The sequence below is a fragment of the Gadus macrocephalus genome, chromosome 5 (genome assembly GCF_031168955.1).
Source record: "Gadus macrocephalus chromosome 5, ASM3116895v1".
In the NCBI taxonomy this organism is placed as follows: Eukaryota; Metazoa; Chordata; class Actinopteri; order Gadiformes; family Gadidae; genus Gadus; species Gadus macrocephalus.
The window spans coordinates 1,022,347-1,038,166 of NC_082386.1; the positions used below are offsets into that span (position 1 = coordinate 1,022,347).

General features: G+C 43.0%; 2 protein-coding genes and 1 long non-coding RNA gene across 7 annotated transcripts in view; 1 reads left to right on the forward strand and 2 right to left on the reverse strand.

Moving 5' to 3' along the window:
• Window positions 1-903, reverse strand: part of pals1a (protein associated with LIN7 1, MAGUK p55 family member a) — a 53,056-nt gene extending 52,153 nt beyond the window's left edge. The window contains exon 1 of the mRNA XM_060051144.1: window positions 748-903. The gene's annotated coding sequence lies outside the window, so the exon portion shown is untranslated. The remainder of the gene's footprint in view (window positions 1-747) is intronic.
• Window positions 904-1,268: 365 nt separating this feature from the next.
• Window positions 1,269-15,820, reverse strand: part of gphna (gephyrin a) — a 40,309-nt gene continuing 25,757 nt past the window's right edge. For 2 of the 5 annotated variants that reach the window (XM_060051142.1, XM_060051139.1), the window contains 11 exons: window positions 12,109-12,167; window positions 11,663-11,816; window positions 10,044-10,165; window positions 9,414-9,501; window positions 9,195-9,268; window positions 8,835-8,899; window positions 7,887-7,979; window positions 6,106-6,209; window positions 4,552-4,648; window positions 3,455-3,589; window positions 1,269-2,940 (listed from right to left, as the gene is read on the reverse strand). In XM_060051142.1, the coding sequence (XP_059907125.1) occupies window positions 3,456-3,589; window positions 4,552-4,648; window positions 6,106-6,209; window positions 7,887-7,979; window positions 8,835-8,899; window positions 9,195-9,268; window positions 9,414-9,501; window positions 10,044-10,165; window positions 11,663-11,816; window positions 12,109-12,167 (990 nt within the window). In that variant the 3' untranslated portion in view covers window positions 1,269-2,940; window position 3,455. Of the gene's footprint in view, window positions 2,941-3,454; window positions 3,590-4,551; window positions 4,649-6,105; window positions 6,210-7,886; window positions 7,980-8,831; window positions 8,900-9,194; window positions 9,269-9,413; window positions 9,502-10,043; window positions 10,166-11,662; window positions 11,817-12,108; window positions 12,168-15,820 lie in introns of all 5 variants that reach the window. The other 3 variants (XM_060051141.1, XM_060051143.1, XM_060051140.1) reach the window with 2 other exon arrangements.
• On the forward strand, window positions 4,626-5,995 carry LOC132457144 (uncharacterized). The gene is made up of 2 exons (XR_009525575.1): window positions 4,626-4,764; window positions 5,861-5,995. It is a non-coding gene; the product is annotated as an uncharacterized LOC132457144 (long non-coding RNA).

Here is a 15,820-nt window from a genome sequence, read left to right on the forward strand (position 1 = left end):
AACTGTTGGACTTACTTCATACAATTGCTTTAATGCAGTCGACTCTTGACACTGCATTTTGATGCCTAAATCTGTGCTTATATCATCAGCAACATGATTGTTACACTGATATCTTGTGGATGCCCCTCGTCAGTATGTATGACGGTGATTATACACTGATATGTGGATGCCTCCATCAGTTTGGATCCTGGTGATTATAAACTGATATGTGGATGCCTACATTATGTATGTATGTATGTCAGCAATGGTGATTATACACACCTTGCAGTTGCTCCTTCTCTCTGTCTAGGAGATAAAGTGATACTGACGCTAAAACACACATTATACTAGATCAGGGTTCACCTGTGGGACGTTTCACCAAATTACAAAGTATTGAAACACTCACAAGAGGTAGTGACAGCTAGCTAGTAGAGGTCCTGCTCAGCACCTCTGCTGTTGCAGTCATAGATAATTAGATTTAAAACTATTTTAAATGATCAACCATGAAGTAATAGTCCGCTTAAAAATCCGAACCGAGTTACGAAATTTGTTTTTTATAGTGTTATTTTACTAACATGCTATGGTTAGCGGCTAACCAGCTAGCGGGCTACAGCGATTGTTGCCAGATTGGGATAGATTTCCCGCCTAATATGGCTGCGGCCAGGGTTCAGCGCGCAGGGTGCAGTTGCCTAATCTGGCAACACTGGTACAGCACACGTACCTGTTGATAACAAAGACACTTCGGACAAAAACACACGAAATACTCACAATACTGCCTGATGTTCCGTTATTATGGCCCTTAAACGTGTGAATCCGGGTCAAAAACGGTTTAATAAATCCACTTATGAGTATTTACACGGGTTAACACAGCAGACCTCACCCTTCTCCGTCTGTCACTTATACCAGAACTTCGGGGGAGGGGTCGTTTTTCCTTTCACAGATGAAACAATGCGTGTGATTGGCTAATATCGTGGAAGGAATGCTCTCTCGACCAATCAGATCAGGCCTTCTATCAGAAGACTGCCTCATACCACCAGGGGGCAGTGTTCAGTCATTCTTGCGCCACAAAAATCGAATCTTAAGTGTGGAGAAACAACATTACAAAATGTTATCAAATAAACACACACAATTATATCTTTATACACATACATGTGCATGCATGATCATATGCACGTTTGGACATGACTCTTAGAATGATTCACTTGAGAATAAAGCTGGGGAGAGACATATGAATAGATACGTACATATGAGATTAGAGTTGGATAAATAGAGACGCTGCAAAATGAAGGTAGAGAATAATCTGGAGCATCTTTAATAATTCATCTTCAGTTTCAATAATATTAACGAAAAACATCCTCTTCGTTATATATCTATCCAGTAGTACTAGTAGGAGAATGTTGTGGCATTGCTTCGTTACAAGTGCTGGTCATAATGTTGTAAGTCTGTGCAGTGACACCGAGTTCAGTGTTGATAATAAGTCAATACAAAGGCAGTTCATCAAATCATCTGCTTCTTTTTACTCAAATGAAATGAAAATGGTTTGAGATGCCCCCTTCCCCACCAGCCTCCCTTAAGTCCACCCGCTTTGGGAAAACCCATGCTCTGGCACAGGGATTTATAATGAGTGAATGATGAGCCCATCTTAAACAACGTTAAACAACGTTAAACAACGTTAAACACGTACCCCGTTTCAATAGTAGCTGTGCCCAAACGTTCCTCCCTTCCACGGGAATGGGTACATGGGAAGAGTTATGAGCAGGGGTGTGTTTTAATGGGTTTAATATTTGATCACACCCTTTAAGTTGAAGGTCAAGGGTCGGGTTGGGTCTCATCCCCCTCCCCACACTGGGTTTTTTTGGCACCAAGCATGTCAACTTCTAGAAGCGAGAGAGCGAACATGACAATGCCACTAGTGCAGGTTCTCCCCTCTAGAACCGCTCCTCATCCGTTATCCAACCACCAAAAATAGAAGGTCTGATCTCATCTTCAACCCCTGATATATACTTCTGCTCACCAGAAGGGCTATTTTATTCCTGTACATTAAAAAACATGTTTATTTGCGCGAAATAGTCTACTTTACGGTGACCTCTCGACCTTTGACCTCATCAACCACCTGAAAGCTGACCTGTGTCAGTTTACAAGCTGCAAGCGAGCTTACAAGGAGCACCTGAATGTGATTGTAATGTCAGGGTTAACAGTGTTGCAGGATATATTTTTCACACACACACACACACACACACACACACACACACACACACACACACACACACACACACACACACACACACACACACACACACACACACACACAAAACATTAATAGGATGATGGAATGGCAGTGTTGCCAATATGAGCGGGAGAACGAAGTCCCTGATGTCAGAGAAGACTGGGACAGAAGGTAAGGAAAATGAGCAGGATGAATAGTATAAACAGCAGGAATAAGAATAAAAGCAGGAAAAACATAGGAGGAGGAAGAGGGCAGGGAGCGGCGAGTGATGAAGGAGATGAAAGACTAAGGAGATGTGAAGAATCAAGGGCTATAAGAAGTGGGGAGGGCCACATGGATATCTACAAGGACGTACCAATGATTCAGGGAAGGTCACGATGACAACAGAGATGATCGTTTTAACCATAGTAATAATTATAATAGAATAATAATTTTGAATATTAATAACCATTATCTGCAGGATAATTATAATAATAATATTACAGAATAAATCTCATTTCATATATTTTCTTCTTTTTTTTATATTTTTTCTCTTCATTGAGTCCAGTGTTCTCCTGGCAGCAGAACCCAGGGCTCTGTACCCTTCCCTGGCTCTAATTGGCTGTTGCATATGACATCACAGCTAATGCTGACCCGGTAGACATGCATCACTTCCTGCTCCTGCTGCCGATACCCTGTCCGGACAGGAAGTCCTGGCGCTGCCGAGGTAAATCAGTAGCGAGTGACATCGTAACCTGGGAACGTAAACAAACCAGGAGCAGATTGTTAAAACACATAAACGACAAAACAATGAACTGCGGAGAACCTCCATCTTAAAGCTTTGGTTACTAACAAAAAACTTTAGTTTATTCTAAAGTAAATAGATTTTGATGATGACGTATAGTTACACATTACCGAACTTCCTTGCCTTTAGATTATAATGAAGGTTTCAATATATTTTGTTTACAGCAACATAGCAATACAGTCTCGTTATAAAAGCTGGATAACAGAAACCTAAAGGAGGATTTATGGTACAGTATAGTATAGAGAGTCCGCACACCACTATGGCATTGAGGATCAGCTAAGGCCTGCGTTAATGTTGCTGCTGACAGCTGTGTGCGCATTGCAGAGCTAAGGAAACAAATCCAGGAGGCGGATGACACGCCGTGAGCATGGGCCGCGATAAACTCACACATGGCGCCTATAAAAAGGTTGAACTGATAAGGAAACGGGGAGGAACTCTTTAAAACTCTTTCTAAAGGTACTTGCATCATAGCCGTCCTATCACCATGACATCCACGACCTCTCCCTTGTGGAGCTCCACGTATTGCTCCGTTTTGGGCGGCAACATCAAGAGGCCGTTGGCGCTGCGCATGGACATCAGCCGGCTCGACACCTGGTTACCTGGAGGAGAAACGGAGAGCTGTTTACAGACATAATACACTGAGTGACTGAGTGAGTGAGTGAGTGAGTGAGTGAGTGAGTGAGTGAGTGAGGAGATATAGAGGAGGAGAACGATGAAGAGGCGTGTGCTCCTCTGAACAGCAGTCTGACAACCTTGACTTGTGACCGACCATCAACAGCCATCCTGGTATTTTGATTGATGGTTGTTAAATTAGACAAGGTTTCAAAATATACGAGATACGAGGCTCGAAAGGTTCCAAAAATCTTTTACATGCGATATGCAATATGTGGCGTGTGGACTCGTGTGTAGGGTCTCTATACAAAAGTTGGATACAGAATAAACACAAACCGTGGCCTAAATGTGTAGCTTTCTGTTGGGTAATGTATTTCATGATATTGTGTGTGTGACGGGTTGCTTGGGGTTCGTCCTGCCGTCTCTCTAGGGACGGATGGCCTCAGGTGTGTTACCTGTGCTCTCTAGGGACGGATGGCCTCAGGTGTGTTACCTGTGCTCTCTAGGGGTGGATGGCCTCAGGTGTGTTACCTGTGCTCTCTAGGGACGGATGGCCACAGGTGTGTTACCTGTGCTCTCTAGGGGTGGATGGCCTCAAGTGTGTTACCTGTGCTCTCTAGGGGTGGATGGCCTCAGGTGTGTTACCTGTGCTCTCTAGGGACGGATGGCCACAGGTGTGTTACCTGTGCTCTCTAGGGGTGGATGGCCTCAAGTGTGTTACCTGTGCTCTCTAGGGGTGGATGGCCTCAGGTGTGTTACCTGTGCTCTCTAGGGGTGGATGGCCTCAAGTGTGTTACCTGTGCTCTCTAGGGACGGATGGCCACAGGTGTGTTACCTGTGCTCTCTAGGGGTGGATGGCCTCAAGTGTGTTACCTGTGCTCTCTAGGGGTGGATGGCCTCAGGTGTGTTACCTGTGCTCTCTAGGGACGGATGGCCACAGGTGTGTTACCTGTGCTCTGGGCCCAGGGCAGTGGCTCCTGGTGGTGCCAGGTGAGGATGCAGCGATGGTACTCTGGTCTGGGATCTAGCTTCACATCACAAGACAACTGACACACACACACCAATCAATAGTACATTCAAGATAGAACTTTGACAGGCATTTTTTGAACGATGGTGTCAGATAAGTTGATTAAGGGATAGACATTTCAACGTACTTAAAGGGGTAGTTCGGAATTTTGGACATAGGGCCTGATTCCCAAGTGAGCATTGGTATTCTATATCACTGGAGACAGTTTTCAACACATTTCATACAGTCCTTCTAGTTGCAGAGTTCGCTCGTGCTAGGCTAGCGCAAGTCAACGGGCAATGCTAGCCTGCTATTAAAAACAGTCTTACCCACTCCACAGTACACCCGAGGTAAATCAATTATAACGACAGACTATAAATCTAAATGTCTGTTTATAGAATAATGTTAGAAATAAAACCAACCTTGCATTGCATTGCATTTTGAGGGAATTGCGGGGTCTCAGCAGCAGTGTTTATATTCCTGTACGTAGGCTACGGCAGCGGCGGACTGATACCTAGGTTACCTGCCGCTGTCATTGCTACAAACGCAGAGTACAGTGAACGAAGGAATTCTATAAGCGTATTCAATTAACAAGATATGCCCACGTTTGGAGGAGTTAGCGATGCATCTGCTTTTGAAGACGATTATGAGGAATTTGTTGTATCCAACGAACCGTACATGTACGAGCCGGTGTTTTGATGTCCAAGCCAGCAGCAACAAGCCACAGTTGAGTCCTTTCTGGATCTCGCACTGGAAATTGGTGGAAACTTTGTGGTGCCCATCTGTACCGTTTATTTCTACAATTTCTAAAAGCACACAACCATCATGTTGCCTAGTCGTTCAATTGCGCTTCTGTCCCACGCTTCTCTGTTTACGTTCTTCTGTCGTGATTCGGTTACAAACCTAACCAGCGCATAGTAAAATTCCGCTTCTGCTGAGAGAGTAGTCCCTCGATGATTCATGCGATGCAAGGTTAGTTTTATTTCTAACATTATTCTATCAACACAGACATTTAAATCTATAGTCTGGCGTTATAATTGATTTACCTCGGGTGTACTGTGGAGTGGGTAAGACTGTTTTTAATAGCAGGCTAGCATTGCCCGTTGACTTGCGCTAGCCTAGCACGAGCGAACTCTGCAACTAGAAGGACTGTATGAAATGTGTTGAAAACTGTCTCCAGTGATATAGAATACCAATGCTCACTTGGGAATCAGGCCCTATGTCCAAAATTCCGAACAACCCCTTTAAAAAGGAGCATACCAGTCTTGGTATATAGCCTTTAATAGCATTGAGTCAAAAACATTTACCATGAGGACATTCTCACCACAAATGCAAACAAAAGCACTTTGATCTTTAGGAATCAATGTCCAAATTGCTGCAAACACAATCGTTTATGTTTGTGGCAAGGCATACTCACATTATCTTAGTGAAGTTAGAAGAGATGCCCACTAATTCTCGTCTACTTCTACATACAGAACAAATGTTACACTGGCTTACCCTGGCTTTAATTATAGTAGGCCGTGGGTCCAAAATACCCTGCATCTTCCGCAGAGCAGGGATCACAAACAGATTACAAGTCACCACTGCAGACACCGGGTTACCTAGGAAACGGCACATGACAACACTGGGTTTGTATGGGGTGAGTAGCGATGGAGCAGATAGAATAGGATAGAACAGCCAGGTATTTAACTTCTACCTCACACTCTCCAGTGCTCGGTTTTTGATTTTGACACATGCAAAGAAACAAGATCATATCATGATAAAGGATAATTGAAATCTTTTTGTAAGACCTAGTAATCAAAATGTTATAACTTAAGACGGCCCATATTACCATGTGAAAAATTGTTGCAAAAATGACAAAACATTAAAACATTCTTTAATAATTCCTGACTGATTTTAACAGATTATTATTCTGGATTTCTACAGGCAGACTAATCCTTTTTATACATGGAAGAGAGGAATCGTGACACCTCCTTGAATTCAAACCTCCTTTTGAGTACCATCCACAACAAAAACAATTACATTCAAAGTCAACTAATCTAACAAACTGATGTTATGATATATTTCTAATGGGGACAGCTAACCATATTTGCATGTGTTACAGAAAATTTTTCTTAAATGACTAAGCATTTTAGCAGTGGTAAACTGTGCTATTTCCACCTTTAAAACTGATCAAAAGTATGGATTAATCCCTCGAGCTGTATCCCTCTGATGGAAACATAATGTAACTGTCCACACACCTGGCATTAAAACATGTCTAAGGTGTGACAAGATCACATCCAGACAGCAAAAAATAAGTGTGGTAAAGAGATGCAGGTACACATGTGAAAACCCTTTTTGGTTGACAGCTAAACGACATTTCTGCTGAACTAATTTAACAAGTTATACTGGTGATATGTGGACACATGAGGCAGAATATCCTCCTGTTTTTATATATATATATTTTTAAATTTTTAATTAATTGTCAAAGTGAACATCTCAACAACAGTCTATTCACATTGTGAACGCTTTAGAAACCAATAGTGAAATGCTGATCCAGTTTAAATGGCGAGCTACATGGGATCAGGAATCCCTCATGAAGACATGTGTTAATGCGTGCCTGGGACACAGAACAAGACTCAAGGACTAAGCCTTTGAGTTGTGGATGGCAGGTCATTGGTAATCACCAGGGTTTGGGTTTTTGGAGAGTAATGAGGCTTTAGAACAATGGCGACCTCTGTGAGCGGCTCAAAACAAATGGGTTACATTGAGCAGGACATTTTGGCACCAACATCTTTCGGGGGAAGTGGGGGCAATTCTGCCGGCACACAGACAAATCCTGCCCCAATTTGTGTTTGACAAAACCATACAACCTTCTCCCGCAATCTATGCAGAATAATGGACAAAATGGCAGGATGCATATAAATTTGTCGAGTCTGTATGCATTTGTCAAGCTTCCCAAAGATCGGGGACATATGGATCAGGATTCCTATTGTCAGGACTACTGAAGCCGTCTTGGCTCAAGTCAAAAGGTCTTCAAGGAAAGGGGTTGGTCAGCCATTTGACCATTAAGGTGTAGGCACAGGAGGAATAATCTACAGGGTGGGACTAGGGAGGGCAGAGGAGGCGATGGTGAGCGGATTCAACCTTCATGACCAATAGCTGCGCTTTACTCATGCCAAAAGAGAACTTTTTTTATGTTAAGTTACTCTCTCTAGGATGAGTGTGTGGGGGGGAGGGGTGTGGGGGGGGAGAAACATTTCAGGAGGGTCTTCCAGTGGTCGAAGGTTAAAACCTACTTCCTCTATGGGACAGTGGCTGCTTGGCCTCACTCTCGCTCACAGCTGCAGCCTCCTGCAGAGGGGGCCCGGAGTCTCTGAAGCTGAAGTTTCCTTTAAGAACAACCACAACAACAGGGATACATGGACCACATACTGGGACAGTGGCACCGCGTTCAGTCACCGAGCCGCAGCTCTCTGTAGGTCCCAGGGCCCGAGTGCCCTATGTTTCCAGATCACAGGCCCTTTCTATTCAGCTCGGTCAAAGGGAACTGCACTCGTCTAATTATTATAGCGTTCACGCAAACCGCATCCTTTTATTCTTTGAGATGAGTAAAGACAGACCATCCTGAATTTACAAAACGAGGGTCCCATTCACAACCTTGAGGACATTATTGTCAGATTGTCCAGAACATTTCACCACATATGACAACTGAGATACTACAAAGAGCATGACAGAAGGGCGCCAAAGAAAAGAGCAAAGAATGCATTCTGCGAGCCAACATTAGTCAACCAAGGACAGGAGGCTGGTAGAAAGGCCTTAGGGACAAGGGCAGGAAATATGTCTCCAACCCTCCTCTTTTTTTATTATAAAAGATACATGATCACTGGTTGGTCATTTGACTCCCTGAGCACCTCCCAGACATTGTGTGTGGTTTCAACCCACCACTCCCAAATCAGAGGCGATACCATTCAACGCCAATGTTTGGATAGGTTTTCTCCACCTAATTTGGTTCTGTTAGGCTGTCAAAGACATGCTGAGGACTGACGATGCCCCTCTGAACACCCTCTTGATGTCTACTGCTTTAAGCCATTAGTCCGCTGGACACACACACACACACACACACACACACACACACACACACACACACACACACACACACACACACACACACACACACACACACACACACACACACACACACACACACACACACACACACACACACACACACACACACACACTACCTGGCAGAGCAAAGATGAGTTTCCGTGCTCCATCAATGTCTGCTGTGGCAAATGTGGTAGGAAGACTAGAAGAGAAAAACAAAAAAAACATTTTAAAGAAGCTATTTGAATCTGTACATTTCCCTCTGCACGACATTGCATAATAATCTCAAGTGATTCCCATGTGATGTTTTTTTAACAATCCAATAAATACACCAATATAATGTAGTGATAACCAAAGTAACAAATGCACTTTGTACCAACATCCTCAAAGTATAAAAAGTAATACATCACTATAGCATTAACAAATGCATTAGTGCCCCCCAGAGGGAACGGATTGAAACATGTAGTCATGCTCTAATCCTACAGACCAAACCTCACCCTGGTTTCATGAAGACGCGCCCAAAGTGGATCTGAGCGTGAAGGTCGATGTCCAGCACTTGTTTCAAATAATCCTGAGGGCAGTCAGGAAATAAAAGAGAAGGAGAGAGACCCTTGATTTCAATTGATTGGCATATTAACCATAACTGTCGACAAGTTGCACTGAACTGAAGACCTTGTGAGGGCACTGCCAATGAAGCACCAGGGGCTAGTAGTTACCTTCTCGCCCATGGACACCCCCCCTGAGGTAATGATCACATCGGCACGGCTGATTCCCTCGTGGAGAGCCGACAGCAGGTCGTCCGGACTGAAGCAGAATCATAATGGTCACTTTGAGCATGGAACTCACCATTAGCACATATTGTACCAGCGTCCAAATCCACAATCAGTCATTTCTGCATTTGGTCTTCCACCCAATTATAGATGATGTTTCACTCTGAACCATTGTTTTCTTATAACGTGGTTATTTGTCTCATATGATACATAACGTAGTTATCTATGCAATCTTATCACCGTGACTGAAATAAGTTCCCAATTTATAGAAAAAAGGTTTAAATTCCAATGTTTTTGCCAATTCTCCCCAAAACTACGTGAATGTTCCACTCTGCTATATTTATAATATACAATCCTATATCTAATACCACGTCTGAGTATGGCTAAAGTTTGACTCTACGTGTTTGATGAAAATTCCTATACTACATCGCTCCTGAAAAAGCTCGTACACAACAACGGTTATATAAAAGATTCACAAAGTTGCCGTGGGTCGTTACCATGGGGATTACACGCCCAATCTTTCCTAAAACTCAACTCAAACTCAGAAGGCATTTTATTTTTAAATCTCAGGGTTACTTGTCTCCGACGATGCCCAGGTTGATGGTTGGGTAGCCGTGCTCCTGGATAGTGGCCAGCAGGGTGGAGCGGTTGGAGTCTCTGATCTTCCCTGGATGGAGGTCGTCCTCTGGATTCAACAGCTTGGGAACAGAGTTTTAGAAATAACCTTGTACCAAATGGACACCACAACCTCAGGTCAAACCATGGTGCAGCCACTGTGATTTTATTTCATAGTTTCAATACTGTGAAGGAAAAACAACCTCATTTTAGTGAGGCATGGCGATCCAGGCCCTCCATGGGGAAAACATATGCTCTTGCATGTGTTGCCTGTTACTGGAAAGTTTGTGGGTTAACCCTTAGAATCCACCAAACATGCTGGCTACATGCCCGTCAGATCTGACTGTGGCGAGCGGGAGTGTCTTGTACCACAGATGTAGTTTGGCTGTCGCAAGAACAAGCTCAAATCGTAGATTGCACGTTGGTCTGGGGAGGCTGCTCTCATTTTCCTCAGCACAAGAGGCGTGATCAACCGCCGTAGTTCAATTGACTCTGTACACAATTGGATATTCCTTCAACCAATCAGACGAACGATCCGGATGACATACTACGCAGAGACAAGAAAACTCCTGGCAGGTGTCAACAAACGTGAATGTTTTGTAGCACAATGGGTTGGCAATGGCAGCAAACCTTTTTTGCAGGTTGTGCAAAATGAATATGAAAGTGGAGGGTATATACAGTCACTCAAGCAATAATTTTGTTAAAGTGTAATAAAAAAAAATTAAAAATTAACCCAGGGTCTTTTTCGGCATGAAGACCCATAAAATAAGCCCTCCAGAATGCCCGGAGCAATGTAACTGCCCAAATTGCCTCCATGTTAATGGCTAGGGGTAGTCTGAACTCTTCCAAATCGAAATATTTTAACCACCAATATTACCCAAGATAGCACTAAACCTCCTGTTGCCAGGAAGTCTACACAAGTCGATTACCGGCTACCGTAAATAATATAATGGAGTTGCACAATTTTTTACTTAACAATGTCCCCTCTTGATACTTGGTTCAATTTTCGCCAGAATTACACTTTAAAGCTAAGAAGCCTATGAGCATCGCTGACAGGTTTGCATGCATAGGGTTGACGGTCGTGCGAGTGTCAGGCAAATCTGAACGAATTTGCAATCGCTGCGTTACTGTTCAGTTTTCAAAGAAATCTTTCCACTGAAATTATTTAAAACAGCAGCGACAGCGGCATCAATGGCTTGCGGTTGCAGCACTTCGGTGTACGCCATGTTGAATAGACAAAAAGCTGCTTGCCATCGCTTCCCTGTTGTCATAGTGTTAAATCAGCCAATAGCGCGCCAGGAGGAAAAGCCAGCTTGGTGATTGGCTTCAGTAAAGGGGGATCGAAAACAGGAAGAAAAGTATTGCTCCTCTCCAGCCGCTGCTGCAGGGCGAATTCAAATCGCCGGGAGAATGGGCTGGGGGTACCCAGTCTACCACAGATGGTGAAAGGCAGAAAGGCCATGTGGTCATACTTTTAATATTTTGGTAATGGGAGAGCTAATTTAAAAGGTGAATGGTTTTCTATGAGTGGTTAAAGATGCTTCACATTTCGCTGTGTGCGTGCGTGCGTGTGTACGTACCTCATTGCCAGTGGACATGACGGCCACCACGGGGAACTTGTGAACGCTGACCTCGGTGACGCCAACCGTGGCCAGGAGTCCGATCTCGGAAGGGCCCATGTGGGTGCCCTTGGCCAACACACACTCCCCTCGCCGGATGTCGTGACCTATTGGTCTGTGGTGGCGCAGAAATGTACAGGAGGGATGTTAGGATTCTTCTATTTTGGGATAAATAGCTGTAAAATGTATTGGTGTCATGCCAAAATGTATTTGAACCTTGATGTCAAGCATTCGTAAAGGATTACGATTTCTATACAATAACACCAGGCAAAATGCCTTTCCTACCGCCAATCGACAACATAGCAAAGTGATGCCAAATACATCATTGATGGCACTTGATTGATGGCTGTCCACATCAGAAGAGTTTCATTCATTGGAACAGACTTTTTCAGGTTGTTAAAGCTCACCTTATGTCTTGCCCAGGTCGTGCCTGCACCATGATCCTGACCTCCAGCTCCTCTGTGCCCTGGAAAAGTAGAAGTAGACTTGGATTCTGTGCATCTCCATTCTAATGATGGGAATTCCAGCTCATTTTAGGGAGCTGGACCATTTGGAATAGCTCACCAACAAGAGCAGGCTCATTCGGCTCCCAAACGGCTCTTCATATTACAGCTTATACCTTTTAAATTCAGCCAAATGTAGCCCATTTTGACTTATGACTCATATGTGTAGGCCTGTATATCATTTAAATTATTCAATACATCCTATTAGTATTCAAAATTAAAAATTACATTTTCTAATATCAATAAATTATTAATAGCATGATCCTAGTGTCTCCTTGTCTATCCACACGCGAGTGTGGATGGACAAGGATCAGTCAGGTCAGTCACTGCACACACACATAGCATGCACGGATCTGCATATCATTCTGCCTAGGCAAACTTTAAATTAATAAATATATATCTAAGAAACGGCTTGCGGTCGGGAGCCGACTCCCATCGTGCACTTAAAGGAGCATTTCACCGGTGGAGGCATGAATATGTATTGAAATTGGGTCCTATATGTAGTCGAATAATAAAATAAAATTCTAATTTGGTGCCGCCTTGACCGAGAAAAGGCAGAAAGTGACTTTTTGGCGCTTGTGGATTGAAGACAACAACTCCCACCATGCACCACCATGCACAGCTTCGCTGGCCACTCCCGCAGATCTAGATCTCCGCCTATCGGACACCTCGCTGTGGATGATAGTTTCTGCTGGTGAAGTCCCACCCACTGGCACTGCTCTAATAGGTCTGTAGCGTCAGTGGGTCCCACCCCCTATAGGGGGGTGGGACTAGTGCTTGTAGTCTTACGAGAATCCTCCCCTCTTACACTTCCTATTTACTTCTACGCAAAAATAGTCATAATGCGTCATCTTAAACAGGAAGTGTTGGAGATCGATACGGATCTCACCAGTCCCTCCAGAAAATAAGGGAATGATGCACGACCATTCAAAAATATGAGTGGGTTTCTAACGATACAAAGCTTAATGGAAATGGGTGAAGATTCCCTTTAAAGAGCCAGCTCTTTGAATCGGCTAGTTGGCGACCGACCCATAACTACTCCATCCTTCCTCTAGACTCCGGGATCTTGATTTCCAAATTAAATGAGCGACATACCACTGAGCGACAGACCAGTTCACTTAGCCTAGGTAAGACACTCGACTCTGGTTCAGGAGTGGCTTGACACGAGGAATGTGACAGTTGTAGTCACCCATGTCCTGTGAGTGATGGCTTTTGATGCAGACTCCTGCTTCAGTCCACTGCTTGTGAAGCACCCACAGAGTTTTTAATGGCCTTTGCTTGAGCACCTTTTTCTACTTCACTTTCTCCTTCAACTCAACTATCTACAAATATGCCTGGACACAGCACTCTGAACAGCCAGCATCTTTATCTATGACCTTTTGTTTCTAGCCTCCTTGTGGAGGATGTCAATGAAACCCTCATCTTCTGCACAACTGTCAAGTCAGCAGTCTTTTGAAGCCTACTGAAGCAGATTCAGAGGCCATTAAAAGGCCACCACTTCTCAATTCAGACAAATGTTATGCAACATATCACGGTATGGTTAAATCAAAATTGTTTACAACTGAATGTGTCCTAAACCGTGGATGTTTTTTAGCAAGTCAAAAGAAACAATAACAGAACCAGATGTATTTTTGGCAAGAGGGAAACTGCAAGTACAGTTTAAGTATCTTGGAGTGCTTATGGATGGTCTGTCAACGAGTCAAGTTCATTCTGGCAAATTTCAGATACATCGTCAACTGAGGCTGCAATCATGTACATGCACACAATGATTTTCTCCCACATTACATATTGTTTAAAAACGTAGTCTCAGGCAGGTAGCATTTCTCCCATCTCTATCCACTCTCTGTACAAACATAAAATAAAAATCCTCAATAAAAAAGGCTAAATTTCACCACCACTGTCTCATTTAAAAAATATACATAAATTGCTAAATTGGGAAAATCTGGTTACATAGACAAACTCCTGCTTAGTGTATAAGATCATCAATGGTCTGGCTCCGCCAGGCTAAACTCAATTTGTCAATACTAATCCATCCACATACAGATCTACAGGTAGCGCAGTAAGAGGAGACTGTAATTCAGCTGAGAAGAGCAGTTTTGACCAATCAGCATTTTCAATTATAGCTGCATATGAGTGGAACACAATACCATCTTAAATTAGAGACATGCAAACATATTGAACATTCAAATCTAAAGAAGTGTTGTGCATATGTATACCAACCCTACCTCATAATGCTTTTCTTTTTTATTTTGGTTGGTTAATTTTGTCATCCATTTTTTTGTTATAATTTCATTAAATGGTTTAGTTATTTTTGTTCTTGTGTGTATAATTATTTTTGGTGCATCTGGCCTGTTACCATCGGCCATGCAAATAGCCATCTTGGCTAATTCTGACACATTGACAATTTCATGTATATTAATACGCACTGGCCATATCTTTAACCTTAAATAAACAAATAAATTAAAATAAAGGCTTGAAATATTTCTCTTTGCGTGTAATGAATCTATATAATATATATCCGTTTAATTTTTGAAATTTAATTATTGAAAATAATGAACTTTTTCACAATATTCAAATTGATTGAGACGCACTTGTATACATGAAACTGTTCAGATGGCGGAGGCTTATTAATAAAATCAATTATCCAAGCAGTTGATACTATACTTTTTAAGTATGTGTCAAAGTCGGGCCCAAAATTCGCAACAACATGAAAAAGAAAAAAAGGCAAACGGCAGCAATGGGAACAGTCCATAGATTGAGTAGCTGTCTTCATGTGAGATTTTCATGTTTGGTAGATGCTTTGCATAGAGGAGAGGTGGCAGCTAATGATGTGTTCTGCTGTCTCCCCCACCCTCGAGAGTCAAGCCACACCAGGCAGTAAGGCAGCCAGGGATACTCTCAATGGTGCACCTATACAAGTAAGGGACATTTTTGACAAACATGCCAATCTTCTTCTCCACAGGAAGAAACAGTGTTTTTGGGAAACTTTTACTGCCGAGTCTGCCTGGAGAAGGTGAGGTCATCATTGAGGGTCAGCCCGTAAGGTAATCCAGGATCCAGCTACAAAGGGAAGGGTTAACACCCAGGATCCTAACCTTGGGAAGAGGTATGTGCATCTCATCCAGGTGGGTTCAGAAGGGGTGGAGCAAATGTTGGTTCAGACTAATCCCTTGAAGCACTTCATGATGATGAATGTCAGTGCTACAAGACGGTGGTCCAACTGGCAGGTGATGGGAAGAGATTTCAGATCATTGGACATGATCTGAAGAGATTTCAGATCATTCAGATTTCTCTTTAAGTCTGATTGTTAATTCCTTTCGACATTTATATTTTGATCACGTCAAAGGTTAAAAATTTTAAAGTTAAGATCAGTTTTACTATTCAGTACAATCTCCCACATATTTCCCAACAGATATTTGTTACTTATAAACAGCCAAATTAAAAGGAAATGGCGGCTTTACAAGGCTGAGGCCATAAATGCACCCAATCAGACAGACCTTTTAACCCAGGGCTTTTGGTTGGGGAAAGTCCTAACATTGACTTTTGGGACGACAGTATCAATGCACTTGTGGATTTAGGCTGAGACAGTCTGACTATACATGTCCCATTCAGCTTT